The following is a 23,109-nucleotide window of genomic DNA, read 5'->3' on the forward strand; positions in this document are numbered from 1 at the left end:
GCAGAAGGAATCTGAACAGGAGGAGACAATATTTAAACTTTTTTTTAATAGGAACTTTAAAACAATGTGAAGAAATACAATGAGGGATGGATAGAAGAGGGACTATTGAACCTGCAAAAAAAGACTTCCAGCTTTTTTATCCAAACCAGTTCAACTTATTATGATTTGATAGCTTACTATATTGAGTGACAGTGGAATAAGTCATACTCAGAGCAGACTCATTAGGTCAATGGACTTAAGTAAGTCATTTATTTCAATGGGTTAACTCGAAGTATGACTTATGTTGCCTATCAACCATTATTATGATCAGCATGTTTCTTAAAAAGGCTGTTTATAAACTTAGTTTGAATGTTTCAGGGAGAAAGAAAAAACAGTCATTTTCTTACCACAAATTTTTGTTCTCAGTCCTCATATTCCTAATCCTCGGGATGGTGCCTCCCTCTGGAGCACTTAGGCCGGGGCATTCTAAATTGCTTCTCCGGGTGAAAGGACTACCCAACTCCCAGACTAGATTGGAAGAGCAAGCAATAGAGGAGGAACAAGCAATTCAGGAGTTGATGTGGATGGAACACCCTCCAGAGGATTCTGATCAGAAATTCTCAGTAAAAATATATAAATATTTTTCCCCAGAGCCTTCAAAAGAGCATTACTAATTCTTGTTATATACCTGAATCGGGGGGGGGGGGCATAGGAAACGGCTGAGGACCAAACGCTACTATTCCAGCACCTTCTGCAGAATCTTATCGAAGCACTGAAAAGGAACTCAGCCTGACTAAATGCTTTGTTACACAGACTGTGGGTGGAATTCAATGTCCCAATAATGCCAGTTGGCATGATCCTCCCTCTCCTTCCCCCATGCACTGTTCTGCCCCTCAAAATCAATTTTGGTGGGTAGCAAGGGAGGGGGAAAGCCCCATTGCACGTGGAAAAGTCCTTGTGCAGAACTTCTGCTGAGCGCTGGTTAGGTGACTCCTGCCCTTGTTCTGAAACCTGGGTGGCCCCTCCCCCCTGGGGAAGCAATTTTTAAAATTAATAATATATATGCCACCCATCTGACTGGGTTGCCCCAGCCACTCTGGGTGGCTCTCAGCAAAATATTAAAAAACACTAAAACGTCAATCATTGAAAACTTCCCTGAACAGGGCTGCCTCCAAATGTTTTCTAAAAGTCAAACAGTTGTTTATCTCCTTGACATTTGATAGGAGGGTGTTCCACAGGGAGGGTGCCACTACCGAGAAGGTTCTCTGCCTGGTTCCCTGTAGCTTCATGGCTCGCAGTGAGGTAACCACCAGAAGGAAGGCTCTCGGTGCTGGACCTCAGTGTCCAGCCTGGATGATGTATGTGGAGACACTCCTTCAGGTATATAGGCCCAAGGCCATTTAGGGCTTTAAAGGTTAACACCGGAACGATCCTAGGTGATCCAGAGAGAAGCGCCATCCCAAAGATTACAAATGGTCCTCAGGGGTCTCTAGGGCATTTATATACTTTGGAAATGTTTACAGGGATATCCAGAGCAGGTCTTCCATAAACAAAAGGCTGGCAACTGGACTGAGGGTCTTCCTACTCACACAAATCGGAGGTGATTTTCACCAGTTTCCCCCATCCCCCTGCTAAGCACCATGTTATCTCCCACACTATGCTAAAGGACTATCCAACATACCTGAACCACTTTTTATTGTAGATATTTATATACCAGAATTTTTAGAAAATGCAAGGGGAATTGAGCTAAAATAACCGTATTCTTCTGTGAGCAGGAGGCTGCATGGAACAGAATATCCACTCACCTGGGACTCCAGGTGGATGGCCATTGCCGCATGGCATGGCCATGGTGGGTTCAGGGAAGCTGCCATCTTCCAGTGCGGCCAGGGAATGGGATTGCTGGCACTGCCCACCTCTGGCCATGTCAGGATGCCAGGTAAGGATGGGCAGTGCCCAATCAGAGGCTGGGGCTTGAGGGCTGCGAGCAGCCCGCCCCTAGCCTATTTAAGGGAGTGGCCAGATGTTGGCCGCCCTCTTGGAGGATTGTTGTGGGATTTTTCCACCCACCCACCCAGTCTTAAAGGGTCAGTCCGGCCGGGGGGCGGGGGGAACAGACACATTGCTTTGCTATGGACCTTGCTATGGTTTATTCAGTCCCCATATTTGGGGCCAGGGAGAAATTTTCTCCTGCTAGCAAATTGGCAAGCTTGTAGGTTTTCACTTACCTTATAGCAACCGTCACAACTTTGGCAGATAAGGCATTGGGCTGCATCCTTAGTCTCAGAGGTACCCCATAGAGGGGTCCAGGAGGGGTGACTCTGTCCATGGGTCCATTGTGGGGCCAATGGGTCCATAAAACACTCCCAGTGGTGGCCTATGCAGGATTGTGGCATCTGATCAATGTTGGAGTGACTCGCCAGCACAGGTTTGACCCCACCTGGTTCCTATCAGGTAGCAGGCAAGCTGCCTGATGCAGAATACATACCCAATGCCTTAGCCAAATCTACTCTTTCCTGTAATCAATAAGTTGTGGCATAATTCAATCCAATACCAGTTTCCTGCGTCATTCTTGTTGCCCTCCCTTCACCTGTGACAGCCATTATGCGCCTGTGGTGGCAACTTTAATCATGGGGTCTCTGGAACCAGCCCAATGACACTTTATTATTTTATAGATATTTGTCACTAAAGCTGCAATCTTATACCCACATACCTGGAAGCAAGTTTCACTGCATTCAATGGAACTTGCTTCAATTAAACAACCACAGGATTGCACAGTAAGCATTTATTTAATTACTTTTTCAGTTACTTGGTACTGATGCAGAAAATAGTTTTATCTAGCTAGAAAAGATCCTGCAAGCACAGTATAACTTTCATTAGTATAAAGGTTTCTACAGGTCTGAAGAGAGACAATATCATTTTAAGCTTTAGGGCAGCTTTTATCACCGATTATACAGATATAGTCAAGCACACATATCACCAATTATACAGATAAGGGTGGGTTTTTTTAAGACAGTCAAAATTTAGAACAAAGCATTCTGCTAGAAATTAATGGATTTTATATAAATGTGAATTCAGTATGAGCCTTATTCTGAGATATCATTAGCATCCTCACTTATCTCATTAGCAGCCTTACCAATGACATCCAACTTTAATCCTGACTATGCTTTATCTAACCGACCTCACCACCTTAAACTCATTTGCACTAACTACCTACTCCAGTCTTGAAGAAAAGAATTAAAAGAAATCAAGAAAGATCACACTCAAGGTATTTGTCTCATGGGAGGAGACTTGTGAACTTTTTACTGTGTTTGATGTTTTAATTTGTTGGAAGCAGCCCGGAGTGGCTGTGGTAACCCAGTCAGATGGATGACATATAAATCATCATCATCATCAATGAAATGCAGACCCATTTTACAAGATCAACAGATTTTTTTATTTCATAATTTTAATGGTCACCAAGGTATACTCAGACTATATCCCTAAGCCAGGGGCGGGGAATTGGATTCGGTTGGCAAGCCCAACCCTTACTGAATCCTTATTGAAAAACTGGACAGAGACAACATCCATGTGGAGCTCCACCCATGGAAGGTGCCTCCCCTTGGTTTTTAGGGACACCCCATATTGTCTAAGGTCCTATGCTATAGCCTGCTCCCATTCAGCAGTGCTTTCCAACCCTCAGTGAAGCATTTTGAAGGGCAGGGAGACCTGCCCTGGGGAGCAGGAGTAAGAAAGTCAGCTTCTGCCAGCCCTGCTATGTGTACTTTACTGTGGATCCAATGCACCAGGGACAGTTGTATTTTTACCACATTGACCATCATTTATAATATAAAAAGCTATACTTACGCTGTGAATAAAGCAATATCTGAAATTCCAAAAGAGCACAGGTGAAGAGCTGAACCATATTCTCTACTCCAAGTAACTCAAAAACTTCTTTAGCTGGAAAGTCAAATAATGGCAATTCACTGGTGCTTGGCCTCTGGCAGATAATTGGTCCATAAACTCCTGAAAATTTTAGTGATCTCCCTGCTGGTGGTAGGGGAACTTCATAGAGTATATTGTAGATAAAGCTTTCCAAAGGTAATGGTGGTGGTTGAGGTGAAGTTACAGCTTGATGAAGTTGCTCAAGCACTTTCCTACACGCCTTCATGAAAGACATTGGGGTTATCAGACAAATGCACTTAGAGACATAAAGAGTGTCTCTGCTAATATCATAGGAGTTAAATCGTTGTAGCTTTGTTACAGAGGTGCCATTACAGTCTTCTATGGTGCTACAGATATCTTTGTCACTGGTAGGTGGAGTATGAAGAATATCATATTCCGCATTGTGCATGTGATATAATGTCTGCATTGCGCTACAGATTTGTTTGCTGGTAACTTCCTCATAAAATGTGAGAGAAAACCCAAATGTCCGAGAGCCATCTTCACGGGTAATGATAAAAGAATGGAACTGAGGTTCTCTGGCATCAGCTTGTGTCTTAAAAGACAGACCCTTAGGCATACATAGCTGTGGGAGAAATGAAGAAATGTAAATGTTTATTTTTATTCATCCAGGTATTTTATTAGATGAAAACACACAATTAAAAATACTTGTGTTTTTATGCTGCTTTTATTTTGTATTGCATTTTAATTTTTTGTGAGCTGCTTAGAGGCCAGCTACTATTGGGTTGCCATACTGACAGTGGTGCTTATGACACTGTGGTAGCTAAGCTACGGTATCTCCTCTGCACCTATCTTATTGAAATATATTTACTTGGGTAGGTGTCATGAGTTACTCAGCCCCTTCAGGCACAAACCTGGGAGAGCAAACTCTAGAGGAAGATGAAGAGGCAAATGAGGAGGACTAGAGAGGGGAAGCTGGAGCAAGAGTCCCAGCTGCTACTTCCCTCCCTGTGAGAGCACACTGTTGGAGGCTGGGAAAACCTCAGAGTTGCAGCCTGGGGTGGCTGAACAGAATTCCAAGGTGGAGAGTTTAGTACAGTATTGTCTTTCAAGGCCAAAGAATGGATCCACCAATGGGAACAGACACTCCCACTCCAACAATGTGTGCGCCTGCAGTCTATACATTCTCAAAAGACTAATTCTCGCAAGTAATGCATGTTGGCTACAAAGCTTGGGTTGGGGGCACTTGGGTTGGGACAACTTTGCTGCTCTTGTATGGTTTTGAACACCGTGCCCTGAATCTTGGACTTTGGAATTCTGGCTTTGCTCCTAGCTCAGTTAACTCCTCCACCCTGTTTGTAGAAGCTCTGTTTGGGTTAGCTTTTTATCTGTTGCTGCACCTACACTGTACTCTGTTTTAATTAACATCTTTTTTTCACTCTCAGATTGCCTCTGTTATCATGTCTGTAGCGGGAGCTAGGACAGTAGGAGAGAGGGCCAAAAGAACATATAGAGGTAGACATCATGGGTAAGAGGACAGGAAACAATATACCTTCATGATATAGGTTTAGGAAACAATATGCCTATGTGATATATGTTTATAAGTAACTTTAAGTAGTCCATTTCCTGTCCCTTCTTAATCTCTCTGTGAATTCATGTGCATGTGTGTGTCTCCCAATCAGCCACACTGTAGGTCAGTCTTCCCAAGCCTAGTGTTGTCGTGATGTTGTTGGACTCCAACCCCATCATCCCTATTCATTGGCCATGCTAACTGGAGCTCATAGGAGCTGGAACTGAATAACACCTGATAGGCTCCGTACTGAGAATGGCTATTCTAGGCTATGCTGAAGTTGGAATAAAAGTTGCTCTTAGTTAAGTCTTCATACTTTGGCCTGATGCTAATCTACATAAATGTATGCATCCTGGTCGAACATACAAATATGAATTTTATAGCACCAGACCATTAGTGCAAGTGCAACAATGAAAATTAAGAACCAACCATTCCCACTGCATCCTGGTCAAAAGGATTCCATTCAACATTTTCTGGATAACGAGCAAGAACTTTGGACTTGAATGTGCGTCTTAATGGAGTTTGTTCAAAGTTTTCACCTGAAAAATGAATACGAGAATCAAAATAGTTTCACTCCAGGAGTTTTTTTTGTGTGTGTAATCCCAGAAAGCACACTGAGTAGTAAAAGAAACAGGTTCGAATAGTTCCTTTAAGAGAAACAGGAAATGGAAAGTAGTGGTTAGCAAGAAAGTAAGCAAAATGAGGTTATAATATTGGTAGCATCTTACATACAATTAGCTATGTGTGCCTTTTCTTAAATAGGTACAGCCCAAACTATTTTATTTGCTTCATTTATTTCAAAAGTTTATCATGAGCATGTTTATTTGTTTACCAAAACCAAACCCCATTTTAAAAGTAATCCAGGAAACGCACACATAGGTAACAGATGCTAAAGTTAAGCAAAATTTAGTACATACAAGATCAATGTTAATAGCTTTGTTATGTATTTATACCTAGAATCCATAATCTGTTAGAGAAATCAGCTGAGAAGGGAAAGCTAGAAGGCACAAAATGGTCAAGGGACAGAAATACTAGAAGAGAAATATCCATATGAATCAAAGTTTTGATCATTTCCCCCTGTGTTTTTGTTTTACCTTCTGCTGAACTTGAAATGAAACGGCTACCACCATCTTGGGCTTTAGAGGCCTGTATATACTGGCATAATGCTATATAACAAATAAAAAGAACACTGTATTATGATTGAGTAAGTGTTAACTCTTATTAGAACTATAAATCTCCTTCAAAAATAATTTCACTCAACAGGTCTATCTCCATATTTTCCAAATGCATTCAGGATATCAAAGAAGTGTTACATTAAAAATCCCTTTTCAAACTGGATAGCAACAGACCTCTGAGCAGCAAATGAGAAACATCAAGGTCAGTCACCTAAAGAAACATTCATATTTAGTAAAAGGAACAGGTTCGAATAGTTCCTTTAAGAGAAACAGGAATTGGAATTGGTTAGTTGATATGGATATACCTGTACTGTTTTTGGATGAACTGTGATGGTTTTGTGCTCAAAGTATAATTTCAAACAAGAAAAGACATGTGGCAGCTTCTTGTGGGATCATCTTCTTGGTAGAGCTTTCCCCATTCTACAGATAAGGCACTCTTCTCAAATCAGGATCCTGGCTAATTCACATGGATGTGCACTCAAGCAGATAAATATGCAGTTTTAGCATTAGAAACTGCAGTGGAGCTATTATCATGGCTACACTGGCCTTGCTAGGCTAGGCTCAAAGTGACCATAAGAATGTAATGTATAATGAACAATAGACGTGAAATAGAAGCATGGTGAATAGCCATGTGAGCTTCTAAGCAATAAGGCAACACTAACAACAACAAATAAAGATATTTAAAGCAACAGGAATGTTGATAAGATTTATTCCTAGGCCAAATGGCTAAAGTGTCTGCCCAAAAACCTAAAGGAATGAGAGACTACCAGTGATTCCACAACACAGTCCTACGCACTGGTACTCAGAAAAAGCCCCATTGAGTTCAATGGGACTTCCCACCCCACCCCCGCATGAGAATGTATAGGATTGCTGCCTTAGGCAAATGTAGTTTAATATTGAGTAAACTATGCTTCTTTCTACTGGAGACATATGAATACCCTGCCAAAAAAAAGAACCTCAAAGAACATACAGTATTGCTATGTTAATTATTTTGGTGTAACTATGCTTTGTATTCAGGTGACAAATGGACAACTTTCATTAAATTCATTAAATAATTATAGAATTCAAGAGGAGGCTCCTTTTAAAAGTGGCCATTCCATGCAAAAATAATGTAAGTCAAAAGATGAATAACTTGCATGTATACTACTAATGCTCTGAACACCAAGAATTTTACTGTGCTAAAGGTCAAACAAAATGGTCAAAATTGCTATGCTACATCATACCACAAGCCTATTAAAGCTCACATTCTCTACTTCCACGCCCCTCCGGGCCTCTGAACTCTACCAAGGTGACATCGTCTCTCGCCAATGCAATCCCCCTCACTCTGCTTTACACTCCAAGTACTTTTACCTGGCTAGAATGCTTCCCTGAATTGAAAGCCTCTTGCTTCCTTGGATGAAAGACAGAGAGTGATGTGAGAGTGTAGAAACTAGCCTATTGTACAAAGGTACACTTTACATTTGCTGCCTCATCCACTTTTTCATCTGACCTTGCCCAACACTGGCATGGCCCTCAGAAGGTTGTCCAGAAGAAAACACAGCCCTTGGTCTGGAAAGGATTCCTCACCCATGCTCAAAACTTCTATATTGTTTTGAGCAATCCTTGGTTGCTTCCAGCATCTGGTAATCAAAAAGGTATACTGCTGTGCAATGAAGATTTCAAATTCAAAACTAATAGCAGCCACAAATGCCATTTGAGAATCTTAATCAAGTAGTTTACTACAGAGTATTTAATAAACCTGAGGACTATGAGCAATGGCCTAATAGCTTTTAATGGTAGTACTTCTCTCACTATACTTCATACAGATATAAATGCTTTCTAAATAAAGAAGGGGTTTTTTTTTACTCCAAAAATAAACCTTCATCAAATGAATAGGAAAATGAGCATGTAGAGGGTGACAGCTGCTATAACAATAAGCCAAAATTACATGAATTAACATGATTCAAATAAACGCAAAGCTTTCATCACCACCTGCAAAATGAGATGGGGGGAGCCATTTCAATACTTCATTTATTCTCAAATACATAGTACAGTAATTAAATGGCAAAAGAAGCTGATTTCACTGTGTTCTACTCATCAATGGAAAATGATTCCAGATTATACTTTAGTGTTTACTCTTTAGGGCACACTCATTCTACAAAAAATGTTGTCAACATTGGACTTGAGATTCATGACAATACAGAACACGCACAGAGAGGTCTACTTTATAAAATGTTTGGAAAAGTAAAAGGTTTAGAGATTAAATGTGTAACCCCCTGCACACCACAAAAATTCCTGAAAGAAGGATGAAATACGTTACATTCCATCCTGCAGCCTCAACTAGGCACACCAGGTAGCTCACATACAGTATAGGAATAATGCTGGGCTTACCTGTTGGATATTCTCTCTGTGTGAGAGAGAATAATTTGTTCCAGAAACACAGAAGAACAGAGAAAAAGTTTCAAGAAACAGCAGAAGGCTGAGATTGTTTTGTCTATGCAAGGTCATTTTCTGTGGGAACTGTTCTTTAGCCATGCACAGTGTTACAAGAAGTACTGACAACAATAGTTCTGTGTATCTTGTTGTGAGTCTCTTGCTTGTGTCTTGTGGTGAGAGAAACAGAGAGAGAGTCTTGGACTCTTGTTGGACTCTAAGCATGCCGTGACCATGGCAGTGGTGAATGTCTGTATACAGTCATACCTCAGGATACGTCCACTTCATGTTGCGTCTTTTCAGGTTACGGACACGCTGGTCCCAGAACAGGTTACTTCTGGGTTCGGCGTGCCCATCACCTGTGTGCATGCGCAGTAGTGCTAAATCGCGCTTTGCGCATGCACAGAAGTCCTGCATTGCATCACGCGCATGTGCAGATGCAGTGCTTCATGTTGCGGCCTTTTCATGTTGTGAACGGGCAGCTGGAACGGATCCTGTTCGCAACATGAGGTACCACTGTACTGTATATCAATATGCTTTTATGCCTATCAAGTAAACTTCTACACTTTACTGAATCTTTATGGCGTCCATGAGTGTTTATTGCCTACTGTGTGTACTTCCAACCCCAAAGACACTTCCAAGGAAGGAGCTGTTTTGAGATGTAACACTGCTGAGTATGATACTGGCACACATGCGCAGCGAAAGTGTTGCCACACCCAATCCTTCTAAATCATCCATCAGAAGTTGATGGATTGATCCAACATTACCAATCCAGTGCCAGCTATTGGGGGTGGGAAGAATAACAGAATAATGCAGAGCAGTTCCTAGAAGAGCCTGCCCTATTGCATTGAGCTAACTTGGTTTTGAATTATTCTTTTTTTAAGGAGGGGAGAAGTAACAGGAATCTTGTTTGCTTGTTTGTTGCCTGCCAGCCATAAGTGCTAGTAGTGGGCACTTGCTTCACCCAATAAAGGGGCTCTACAGGTTGCATCCAGCACTGCAGCTCCACTATCACAATGGACAATGTGTGCAATGGAACTTCCTCTCAAATCTCCTTCAGCCCCCTTTGCAGCCTCAAAATTATCTCCAGAGCACTGTAAGACCCTCTGCAGATTTTCGGGATGTGTGGCGCTGTGGTTAAACCACAGAGTCTAGGGCTTGCTGATCAGAAGGTCGGCGGTTCGAATCCCTGTGACGGGGTGAGCTCCCGTTGCTTGGTCCCAGCTCCTGCCAACCTAGCAGTTCAAAAGCACGTCAAAATGCAAGTAGATAAATAGGAACCGCTACAGTGGGAAGGTAAACGGCGTTTCCATGTGCTGCTCTGGTTTGCCAGAAGCGGCTTTGTCATGCTGGCCACATGACCTGGAAGCTATACGCCGGCTCCCTCGGCCAATAATGCGAGATGAGCATGCAACCCCAGAGTCGGTCACGACTGGACCTAATAGTCAGGGGTCCCTTTACCTTTACCTTTAGCAGAAGGGGAGGAAATTCATGTCACATTGTGCAACTGGAACTGTGCACATAATGTATTGGATAAAACTCTGTATCTATGGGTGTCATAGAGAGAGATACACCTGAGCAGAAAGTGAGGGAGATTTATGCATGGATATGTGGTCTGTGAGAAAGGTGTATGTGTGGCTATGTATATGTGAAATGCCAGAGAAAGAACATGTGTGTGTGTGTGTGTGTGTGTGTGTGTGGTGGCCACTTTGTATATTTTTCCTGGTAACCCTGTTTTTACTAGACAATAACAGTATCATTGTGCAGGAGGGTGGGGATCAATATTGTGTGATATTCACAATCAAGAACAGCAGCATGTAGCTGACATCCCATGGTAAGCATCTGGTGGCAGCAGGTGCTGCAAGGACAATTAAGGGAAGTTTGGACTCAGCAGACCAGCCAAATTATTTACCTTGTAAGGAACCCATGGAAATCACACTCACCTATCTTTTTTGTAGGTCTGCAAACCTTAGGGCTCCCCTAAGCCTGTCAATACCTCCCTCTTGCATATAGATACTACTGTATTAACTACACACACCCGGAGAATTGAGTTTTATTAGTACATTGTTTAATATCCAATTTTAAACTTACACCATAATAGCAATCTACTTCAAATAAATAAAATAAAAAGGTCAGATAATAAAGGTGACAGAAGCGTTCAGAGAGCCAAAACATATGTTTGGCCATGGTAAACTTACTCTTCCATCTAACTTGTGTTAGATTTGGGATTGCAGACAAAGGCTCAAGTCCAGCTAGTTAGAACAATGCCTGAAGGACTATTTGAGAGGAAATGTATCAATTTCCCCTTTTGCTCACTAATGCACTAACAGCACACATTTAGGAGAATTCAGTTATAAACACATGAAGATGCAATAAAAGTTGCTAGCTCAAACAACAATGACCTTAAATAACCATGATCTTTATCCATCCACTGACTCCCAATAAATTTAATCTACGTAAAATAGCAATAAAAAGAAATATATCATCCAACCTTCTGTCATCTAATTGTTTCTGTATTAAGCTATCTATAAAGCAGACAAATATTGATCCAAGTTAGTCTTTCAGTATACTAGCTGAATAAGTCTTGTTTTCAAAATCAAACTGTTAGCAACATTGAACTAAAAAGCCAAGCTTGGGTTTCCCAACACACATTATAAATACTGGCAACCTGATCAGCAATATTTATGCAATTTCTGCCTATCAAAAACATTCTTCTCTCCCACACACAACAAGCTTCAAGAGTGACCAATTACTTCTTAACCCCATTACTGAATGATATGATACCAATTAACAAGACAAACTAATTTGTTAGTGACCTTGATATTAGCAAGTTACAACTTTTCCTGTTTTAGGCAGGCAGCCAAGAGAGAAATAACAGGAAGCCCTGCTCTACTTCTTTATGCTTAGTTGGTCTCTAAGGTGCTACTGGAAGGGGTTTTTTTATTTTGTTTCGACTACGGCAGACCAACACGGCTACCTACCTATAACTAGAACATTTTCATAGACTTTCAAATCTGATGAGTGGTCTGGGGAAATATTTGTTTGTTTGTTATGAAATTTGTATACCCACCCTTAAGCTGAAGATTACAGGGCGATTCACAATATTTAAATACAAAATGAGTTACTATTTAGCTAATAACACAATATGTAACCAGGTAAAGTTTAATATTATGCATACAGCTGAAGTTTTAAAAGTTAATTGTTCATTTGTGGAATTAGATAACATAATATTTAAACACATTGAGACATTTCTGAAGTTTACCAAGATCTAAATATTTGTCTCAATATTGAATTGAGCGGAGTCAATTACTGCTGTCAATTTTGGGTTTTGCAGACACACATTGTAAAGCTAAGAGACAGACTTTTAAAGGCTGCTTAGATAAACAAAGGAGTGACTTGTTTACTCAGGTTTTATAAATCATGTTCTCCTACTCAGGGTTGTAAATATATAGCCAAATACAAAAACATGGTATCACAACATCAGCCATAAAGCAGCCTATCATATCAGCCTGCAGACTCCAAAGAAGCTTCACAGCTGCTCTTACTTGCATCAGCTACTCCATTCTTCACTGCAATATCAGCTACCACAGCACGTCTGCTCAGCTCCCAAAGAAACAAAAGAGCTCTTTGGTATTCTGCAACATGGCAAACAGCATAAGCTTCTTCGGGGGGAGAAAGAAAACTGGGTGATATAGGGCAGCAACATGTACAGAGGATTTCACAAGTGCCATTGCAACATAGCTGCCAAGTTATCCCTTTTTAAAGGGAAATTCCCTTATGCTGAATAGGCTTCCTCGTGAGAAAAGGGAAAACTTGGCAGCTATGCATTGCAAACCTCAACCTCAAATTCTTGCCATGTTGCTGCAGAATTTATGAAATAAAAGCCATTTCACATTACATAATGGCTTCTCCATCAATTTTAATACCAGTCAATGAATAAGTTTAGTCACTAAGAACTCTATGTGCAATTTACATAATTTGGGAATGAACTAGGATCCGTTTAATTTAGTGCAGATGTACTGCAGCTAACTGGCCTTTGGAAATAACTGCTCCCATTAATGGTCTACTCACATACACCACAGAAAACAGGAGTTAGCTCACTGAAGTCTGCAGCTATGCTTCTCCCGCCCCAATATTCACACTGGCAATCCTGGAAGGTTTTGTGTGGAGACGTTGGTGAGGTGCAGCCGCACAGTCAAGTTTGGATATAGATATAAAACATCCATGTTGAAGCATCTTTGTTCATCATTACATGCAAGTATCTACTGAAAACCCAACAGATGCTTTTGAAAACAAATAGTCCTTTTGGAGGCCATCAGGGGTAGGGAAAAAGAAGGGAGCTCAGACTTTTCTCTACCCAACGTTCTGACTTTTTAATGTTTTAAATGTTTAATGTTTTTAATGTTTTACTGTGCTTAATGTTTTTAATTTGTTGGAAGCCGCCCAGAGTAGCTGGGACAACCCAGTCAGATGGGGCCATATAAATTATTATTATTATTATTATTATTATTATTATTATTAATTTGTTGGAAGCCGCCCAGAGTAGCTGGGACAATCCAGTCAGACATATTATTGTTGTTGTTGTTGTTTAGTCGTTTAGTCATGTCCGACTCTTCGTGACCCCATGGACCAGAGCACGCCAGGCACTCCTGTCTTCCACTGCCTCCCGCAGTTTGGTCAGACTCATGTTGGTAGCTTCGAGAACACTGTCCAACCATCTCGTCCTCTGTCGTCCCCTTCTCCTTGTGCCCTCCATCTTTCCCAACATCAGGGTCTTTTCCAGGGAGTCTTCTCTTCTCATGAGGTGGCCAAAGTATTGGAGTCTCAGCTTCAGGATCTGCCCTTCCAGTGAGCACTCAGGGCTGATTTCCTTCAGAATGGATAGGTTTGATCTTCTTGCAGTCCATGGGACTCTCAAGAGTCTCCTCCAGCACCATAATTCAAAAGCATCCATTCTTCGGTGATCAGCCTTCTTTATGGACCAGCTCTCACTTCCATACATCACTACTGGGAAAACCATAGCTTTAACTATATGGACCTTTGTTGGCAAGGTGATGTTTCTGCTTTTTAAGATGCTGTCTAGGTTTGTCATTGCTTTTCTCCCAAGAAGCAGATGTCTTTTAATTTCGTGACTGCTGTCACCATCTGCAGTGATCAAGGAGCCCAAGAAAGTAAAATCTCTCACTCTATTTGCCAGGAAGTGATGGGACCAGAGGCCATGATCTTGGTTTTTTTGATGTTGAGCTTCAGACCATATTTTGCGCTCTCCTCTTTCACCCTCATTAAAAGGTTCTTTAATTCCTCCTCACTTTCTGCCATCAAGGTTGTGTCATCTGCATATCTAAGGTTGTTGATATTTCTTCCGGCAATCTTAATTCCGGCTTGGGATTCATCTAGTCCAGCCTTTCGCATGATGAATTCTGCATATAAGTTAAATAAGCAGGGAGACAATATACAACCTTGTCGTACTCCTTTCCCAATTTTGAACCAATCAGTTGTTCCATATCCAGTTCTAACTGTAGCTTCTTGTCCCACATAGAGATTTCTCAGGACACAGATGAGGTGATCAAGCACTCCCATTTCTTTAAGAACTTGCCATAGTTTGCTGTGGTCGACACAGTCAAAGGCTTTTGCATAGTCAATGAAGCAGAAGTAGACGTTTTTCTGGAACTCTCTAGCTTTCTCCATAATCCAGTGCAGCATTATTATTATTATTATTATTATTATTATTATTATTATTATTATTATTATTATCACAATCCAATTTTATTTTATTATTTCTAGCTTCCCTTGCCAAAAAACGTTCAGGCTTATAGAACAAGAAAACTTTAAAATATAATATAAATAATAATAACAAATAAAAGGAGGGGGGAAACAATAAATTAAATAATTAAAATGCTGTGGAAATCAACAGTACAATGCTATACATGTTTGCTTAGAAGTAAATCACACAGTCCATTAAGACTATATCAGAAATAAGTGTATATAAGAAGTTGACATACTATTGTTGATAAAGACGTTGACAAAGCTATTACAGTATACAGCAATGGGAAGACACTGGAGTAGGAGACATAAAGTTGTGTCAGAGGCAATTAGCCTCCAAATATCAGTTGCTGAGATTGACAAGTGATAGAATGTTGCTGCACTGAGGTCCTGTTATAGTTTCTCATGAGTATTTGGCTGGCCATGGTGAGAACTGGATGCTAGAATGGATGGAACATTCAGGCCCAGCTCTAGGTGCACTCACGGTGGTGCGGGGTGCCAGGGTGCTGGGCTGGCGGGGGGGCGCTGCGCGGCAAAGCCGCGCAGAAACCATGCTGCATGCTGCGAGGGCGGGGGCGCCGGAGCGATCTCCGTGCCTCAGCGCCAGGGCGCCCAACCTGCTCGACACGGCCCTGGGAACATTGCCATGATCCAGCAGGCTGTTCCTAAGTTTATATGAAACTGAAGGTGTGTGAGAGGGAGTTACCCAGGCAGGAGCCTGGAATTTTAATTGTAGAGACAGCTCAAGCACAGAACAAGAAAAATAACAAAAAGGATTTGCTTAAAGAGTAGAGTCCATTCCCAGACATGGAGTAAAGGCCAATAGGACACCACATCATTGACAAGTGGAGGTGGGGAAAGGCCCACATAGTTTCTGTGGCTGTGCCATTTCACTCAGGAAGGGTGGAGAGAAAACAAATGATCTACCCAGCAAAGGCATCTATGGTGCCTCTGACGTGCTGGTTCACTCAGTGGGCAGCATGGAGAGGAAAGAGGCCACCTGATAAATTTTCACTTGAAAAGATATTCATGGTGTCTCTGCTTCACTTCAGGTTAGTGTTAGAAACTGAGATATGAAAGCTAGGAGCTAAATGGTACCTTAAACCTAGCAACAACAGAATGTCTAGGTGCAATTTTTTAATAATAAGAATACAAAGCTGAAAATTAATGAACTGCATTCATTTTTCACATGGTCTAGTCCTTCCCCTGCCCACCCCCCTAATATTCTTAAGAGGGTCTCTTCTCCAGTCTTCAGACAGTAACTGGAAGTAGGGAGGCAGTAAAGGTCCTCCTTTCCTTCCACTCGGCAGTTTTGATCTGAAATCTTAGGCACAGTACTGCGCCCAGAGCTAAAAAACTGTGTGTGCTAATGAAATTCCCTGTTGCAAAATGCACCTAGAACAATGGGAGTTTCGAACATTGCTCAGGGTGGAGTGACAAGAGGCCAATCTGTGCCAACAGGAGCAGGTGAGTGAGCAGTTACTGCCTCCTCCACCCTTCTTTCTGTCTCACACCCACTGGTATTGATGTACTCTGCCTGCCTTTGTCCATACCTAAACCTGACCTCTTCCCCTACAGCCCAAGGCAGCAAGAAAGAGGCCACCAAATAGCTGCAAGTTAGTTGGCACAGTGGGAGGTAGGACACAAGCCCCTTCTCTCCCATCACCACCCATTTAGCTCCTCACAAGTGGGTACAGCAAGGGCAATATTTTGGTTTGGATGCTCTCTCCCCAGAAAAGTTCTCAATGTTCTGCCTTATTACAAATTCTCCTCCCATGAATGACAGTTCACTCTTGCAGAAGGTCTCAACTGATCACTTACAGAGGTTGTCTGAAATTGGGCCAAAGCTCACAAGTTACCCACCATTGGTTTACTGTAACTGATATCACTTTAAAGTTTATAATAATAAAATCACATATACTAAAACTGTTATAATATACAACTACCATTTGTAAGTTATATTATTGAATAAACCCTAGAAGGCAACACATTTATTTATGAGAATAAATTTGTCTGTAACCTTGCTAAGTGTTCAAGCAACAACCATCAGTTTCCCATAGTGAATTTTAGTTACTATGAGTAGTGTTCTTTTTTTTTTACTCAGAACAGATCCATTAAAATTAATGGACTTAATTTAGTCATATTCACTAAATTAATGGAACTACTCTGAGTAAAAGTAGTTGAATGCCATCCTATGAAACCAGAGATATTGTGTTCAAGGCAACCTTAACCCTGGAAAAAACTGCAGCTTGCAGCAAATTACTGTTAGTGTTTTTAAGAATAGCTTTTATTTAGGAATCCTGCCTGGATTTAGGAATTTCCTTCCCTCCGCCTCTCTGCATTGTAGTATCAGTGCTTTATTTGAACAATTGCCACTTATTAGACAAATTGTTTCAGTAGAACAAAGATGCCTTTATAGCTAAAAATGCATTCAGCAAAGGAAAGCCTACATACAATATCCCTTTTTACTCCAGTAAACATATATTTCAGGAAACACCAAAAAATTAAAAGTCTGCAAAATTCAAACTGCAGATCTCAGAGGAATTGCAGTAGGAGCTGTGTCAATTTTAAATCTAAGGACTAAGGTATGAAAACTGTTGAAACTGCTTTAATACACAACACACAACACAATTATAGTTTGCAAAAAGCACAAAACAAGATGGAAACCACCTCACCTAATTTATTTGGACTTGAAGTTCACCCTAAACTTACTCTTAGAAATTTTCTTCTTAAAATATAGTGGCTTCACCAGACTACATCACTTTTGTCATCTGGCTTAATTCTTGTCATCTAATAAATAACAATGCTTTATTCCACCCTGACTCATTTTTACACAGCGGGGTCTCTATTCATTCGTTTCCTCCAAGAGGTTTCCATTCCCCTTGCATGCTTCTAAAGGCAGAAATTATCCCTGACTTTGTACTTCTCATTTTGTCTTTTGAGTCTTAACTTTGTAGTGTAAATATAATAAATTTTTCACTTGTCAACTATTAGGGTCATTTTGCCTTACTAACGTGTCTCAAAGTCAATGCCCAGCTGTACATGCCACAGGAACAAGTGCAGAAAGTCTGCCTGTTTCCAAGGTAAGGAGCAGCTGAATTAATAATTCTCAAATGTGCTCCAGCCAGTGTTGCACACAGCTTCATAAGCCCTTTTAAAGGGTAGCAGCAGGGCCCCAAGCATCACGCCTGCTTCAGATTCCATAACCCTCTGGGTGGACCTGCTTCCAAAGCAATTGCATGGGGGCGTTTTGGGGAAACAGATCAGGATAACAAGGAAAAATTGGATATGGGGATACATGGACTCTCCTGACATATAAGTCTGCATACTAGACTGGAATGTTATATATCACTTAACACAAGATCACACCAGACTTTATTCCAGATCCAGAGATTAGTATTTCCATAGCTTTGTTCACACTAAGTAGCACACTGTATGGAAAGCTTAGTACAAAATACTTCATCACCATTTTATATGAAATCTATGCCTCAAAATCTATGAGGCAATATGGAAAAACAACAAGGCAGTAAACATAAACAGAACTCCCAATCATGCAAATATTCTTCATTTTCAACCATTTGTTTTACAGACCAAATTATGCAGTAAATTTAATCCTCCAAGGAATTACATGTACCTTATTAAAGTACTGTAGATGCTAAGCTCTGTACAGCAGTTTATATGTACCAATCTACTACCAGTGCCAAAACAGAAAAAGTTAACACTGATCTGGTAAAATATATATATATATATATATAAAATGTCCAGTAGCACCTTGGAGACCAACTAAGTTTGTTATTGGTATAAGCTTTCGTGTGCATGCACACTTCTTCAGATACACTGACACAGAAGTCACCAGACCCTTATATACAGTAAAGTGCTAAGGGTCTGGTGACTTCTGTTTCAGTGTATCTGAGGAAGTGTGCATGCACACAAAAGCTGATACCAAGGACAAACTTAGTTGGCCTCTAAAATGTTACTGGACTTTAAATACGACTGCATCAGACCAACACGGCTACCTACCTGAATCTAGAACTGATCTGGTAAGAGTAAGCAACAGCACATAAAAGGTAATCTAATTATTTTTACAAGATTAAGAAATGCATAGACATGGGCACAGGCAAAAACCAACGCAAGATACAACCAGCAGATAATCATTCTATGTATTGAATGAATAATCTTGGGGTTCCTTAAAAATTAATGGCTGCAATTCTATGCATACTACCTTTTGCTGCACAAAAGCATGCATAGAGTGGGTTACACTGTTATTGTGGCATAAACATTCTTGGACTAGAGCCACATAATTACTTATATGTATGTAAAGGTAAAGGACCCCGGATGGTTAAGTCCAGTCAAAGGCAACTATGGGGTGCGGCACCCATCTAGCTTCAGGCCAAGGGAGCCAGTGTTTGTCCACAGGCAGCTTTCTGAGTCATGTGGCCAGCATGACAAAACCACTTCTGGCGCAATGAGACACCATGATGGAAGCCAAAGCACACTTAAATGCTGTTTACCATCATGCTGCAATAGTACCTATTTATCTACTTACACTGGCGTGCTTTCAAACTGCTACATTGGCAGAAGCTGGGACAGAGCAACAGGAGCTCACCCCGTCACACGGATTCGAACCGCCAACCTTCTGATCAGCAAACCCAAGAGGCTCAGTGATTTAGACCACAGAGCCACCAACGTCTCTTATATGCATGAAGACCAGTTATGGGACTCTCAAGAGTCCCATGGACTGCAAGAAGATCAAACCTATCCATTCTGAAGGAAATCAGCCCTGAGTGCTCCCTGGAAGGACAGATCGTGAAGCTGAGGCTCCAATACTTTGGCCACCTCATGAGAAGAGAAGACTCCCTGGAAAAGACCCTGATTCTGGGAAAGATTGAGGGCACAAGGAGAAGGGGACGACAGAGGACGAGACGGTTGGACAGCGTTCTCAAAGCTACCAACATGAGTTTGATCCAACTGCAGGAGGCAGTGGAAGACAGGGGTGCCTGGTGTGCTCTGGTCCATGGGGTCACGAAGAGTCAGACACAACTAAATGACTAAACAACAATTACCAGTTATATAGGTTTTGAATGGGGAAATTATTAAGTCGTGCCAAAAGACTATGAAAGGCAAGAGTTCTAGACTTGCAAATAAGGTTCCTAAATTGCTGCTACCAATGGTTTCATCTTGTGGCCGAGTGTCTTCTTTTTCCTCCTCTTCCATCTCCATGAGCAGCCCTTTGCGTCCTACCACATCTTTTAAATGATTATTTATTTTGCAGGATTAAAAAAAAATACAGTACCAGTTTCCACTGTCAGGAATAAGTGGACAGAAGGATGTTAATCTAAAGTCAGGGCAGTATTTCAGGAAGAGGTTAAAGGAACAACAGTGTAAACACACACAAAAATAAAGTGCACTAGATTTCACCTCCCCGCAGCAAAATTAATGCCACTGCTGTGGCAACCGCTGCCACATGACCCTTAAAACTGCTTTTGCATCCCACAGCGACAGCAAGATGCAACATCTCCTTATTATGAAGGCCAAGTGCTCTGGGAGCAGAGAGAAGGGGAGGAGGGAGGAGGAAGAGGAGGAGGAGGGGAGAGAATGAGGGTCCTGTTGCTGCCAAAACAAAGCAGTGGCTGCTTCCACCCGCCGCTGCTGCCAAGTAGCCCAGGCACAGCAGCTCCTCCTGAGCTGGCAAGGAGGGGAGACGACATCCAGTCCCTCTTGCCTCCTGCCTCAGCAGAAGCCGCTTCTCTAAAGGGACCGACGCCAACCCCTCACCCCAAACTGGGTCGCCCCTCACCCGCGTCAGGCAGGGGCTGAAGTGAAGCCGCTGTCAAAAGCGTCCCCCTTCCGGCCTAAATAAAATGATGGTGATGCCCCGACTGGGCTAATTCACTCTCCCCTCCGCCGCCTCCCTCCCTTCAGGGCAGAGCACGTCGACGCCGGGCGGTAGAGCAGCCCTCGGGCTCTCGGAGGAAGGCTGGCGGAGCGGCCGTCTGACTCACCCGAGAGCTCGTCCGGCTCCAGACCAGTATCGGTGTCCAGCCCGCAGATCACGAAATAGTCGGCGAAGCGGCCAGGAGCAGACGAAGATGAGCCGCTGCCGCCACCACCACCACCACCGCTGCTACCTCCGTCGCCGCTCATGCTGGACGCCCCCCCCCCCAGCGAGGCGGGACGGATCAAGCCGCCCAGAAGCAGCAAGAGGGAGCGTTTCGGGGCGCTATCGCCGAGGCTCCTGGCCGCCCAGTTGCGGCGGACGCGGCTGTTTCAGGGGCCCCTGCTGCTGCCTCCATGACGGAGCGGCCAGGGCCGCATGGCATTGTGGGTAGCAAGGCCTGACACTCGGGCGAGGGAACACACATAACAGGGCGCTCTCCCCCCCCCCTCAGCTCCTCTCTTCCCAGATGTTTCCAGGGGGGGAGGCGGGAGAGAAGGAGGAATAGAAGCGAGGACCGCAATGCTGCGCAGGCGCAGTGAGCAGAAAGGATGACGTGATGCTCCTTGCAGTGTGGTTTCTTGAGAAGACTCTGGGAGGAGCGGCGCGAGAGGATAAAGCCCGTTTCCTCGCCCGCTGTTGGTTCTTTCCTCAGCACCCCGGAGTTAGAGCCCAGTCTTTTCTCTCAACGGACATTTCCGCCTCTCTGCTTCTCGCTCCCCTTTTGCGTTGCTGCCCTCATCGCTCCTTCACTGTTAAACCCTGCTTCCTTTGTACCACACATCTGGAAGGAGAGGAAGGGAGACCAGTGCAGAAGGATCATCAGTATTAGCACCTTCTCCTGGATTTGTGCCCATGTTGTTTGGCCGCATGGCAGAAAGGAGGTTATAGTTATTATCAGATTTTTATTGATTGTTACAAAGGTTTTGGATTCTTATTATCACTGTCCTCCTCCTCCTCCTCGGCTCACAGCAGGCATTGTTCCCAAATTGTTTTTTCACAGAGCGAGCACAACGCAAAGACAGAAACATGATTATTATCTAATTTGAAACATGATTGTTACTCTAATTTTAACATAGTTACATTTAGGTAGTGTTAGGAAACTGCCCCCCCCAAAAAAGAGTTGTACATGGGGCCTCGACAGACCATAAATCTGCCAATAGTAATAGGAAGAAGACCAGATCCAGGGAGCAGCTGTGGGCAGTAGATCAGCTAGGCTTGTCGCTTGGGGTCAAAGCATGCAGGTGGAGGGCAAATACCACCTAGTGTGGCAGATAATGTGGACAACATTTCCCCCTCCCTGCCTCCAAGAAGTAGCAGTTTTATGCAAAGAATTAAACAGAAGCATAAGAAACTGTTTACCATTAACTGATTGAAAATTAATTTTGCTTTCCAAGGAGACCCTCTAAAAGCCATTAAAATGTAGAACTTATTTGGAACTAATTAGGGTTGTGAGAATGGCAGGCACAAAGTTCTATGCATAGCCCTATGCTGAAGTCTGCATTCACATGAGCACTATGCTTCCAGTTTACTCCACTTTAAAGTGCCCCTGCTGCTATATACTTCAGGCTTTTTCAACAGTAGTAGCTATGTGTTAAAACTACAGTATCTGAATTGCTGCAGGAACATTCTGCACTTGTTCCAAGTATCCCATAGGGCCAGTATTAAAGAGATGGTACATGAGGCTCCTGGCAGCAGTCAACTGAAACAGATGCACAGAGTTACCATGGTAATTACCAGAGGAGTAGAATCAAATGCAGCAAACAAGAAAAGGGGACAAGGGCTAATGTTGCTGGATGCTAACGCAGAGATTCAGACTTCTGCTCTGCTACTCAAACAGGCCTTTTTGTCAGCCAAAGAGAGAGTTTTTCTTGCTCTATCAGGCAGGAGAGATGGGTAAATTAAGGCAGCGTTTCTCAACCGCTGTTCCGCGGCACACTAGTGTGCCGCGAGACGCTGGCTGGTGTGCTGCGACGTGCGGCGACGAGAAGGGCTATTTGCATTGTCACGTGCCTGGCGGCCGCCAATAAACAACTCTGACCCGCCGGAAAGGAAGCCGGCCGGGTCACGATGCGGAGCGAGCGCAGCTCTCAACAGCCACCACCACGGGAGGGTGGTTTTAGACAAACTTAAAGAAGCTGGCTGGATGAGCTCAACCTGAAACTTGCTGAGCAAAGGATTGTGCTGGCAGAGAAATCAGCGGCTTGTGAAGCCTTATTACAGGAGATTGCAACCAACACAGCAATTGGCAAGTGTTTCTTACAGTCATAATTATATAGTCAATATAGGGCGGCACAGAATTAATTTTTTTAACTTTTTTAATGGTGGTGTGCCTCGTGATCTTTTTCATGGAACAAGTATGCCTTGGCCCAAAAAAGGTTGAGAAACACTGAATT

At 42.6% G+C, this 23,109-nt stretch overlaps 1 protein-coding gene across 4 annotated transcripts in view; it reads right to left on the reverse strand.

Annotated features, from left to right (window-relative positions):
• Positions 1-21,253, reverse strand: part of DENND5A (DENN domain containing 5A) — a 62,018-nt gene extending 40,765 nt beyond the window's left edge. For all 4 annotated transcript variants that reach the window (XM_060275752.2, XM_060275748.2, XM_088667262.1 and 1 more), the window contains exons 1-4: positions 20,781-21,253; positions 6,523-6,594; positions 5,858-5,967; positions 3,823-4,483 (exon numbers count right to left, since the gene is read on the reverse strand). In XM_060275752.2, the coding sequence (XP_060131735.2) occupies positions 3,823-4,483; positions 5,858-5,967; positions 6,523-6,594; positions 20,781-20,922 (985 nt within the window). In that variant the 5' untranslated portion in view covers positions 20,923-21,253. The remainder of the gene's footprint in view (positions 1-3,822; positions 4,484-5,857; positions 5,968-6,522; positions 6,595-20,780) is intronic.
• Between the last annotated feature and the right edge of the window lie 1,856 nt (positions 21,254-23,109).

This window comes from Zootoca vivipara, chromosome 1 (genome assembly GCF_965207765.1).
Source record: "Zootoca vivipara chromosome 1, rZooViv2.hap1.1, whole genome shotgun sequence".
Taxonomy (NCBI): domain Eukaryota; kingdom Metazoa; phylum Chordata; class Lepidosauria; order Squamata; family Lacertidae; genus Zootoca; species Zootoca vivipara.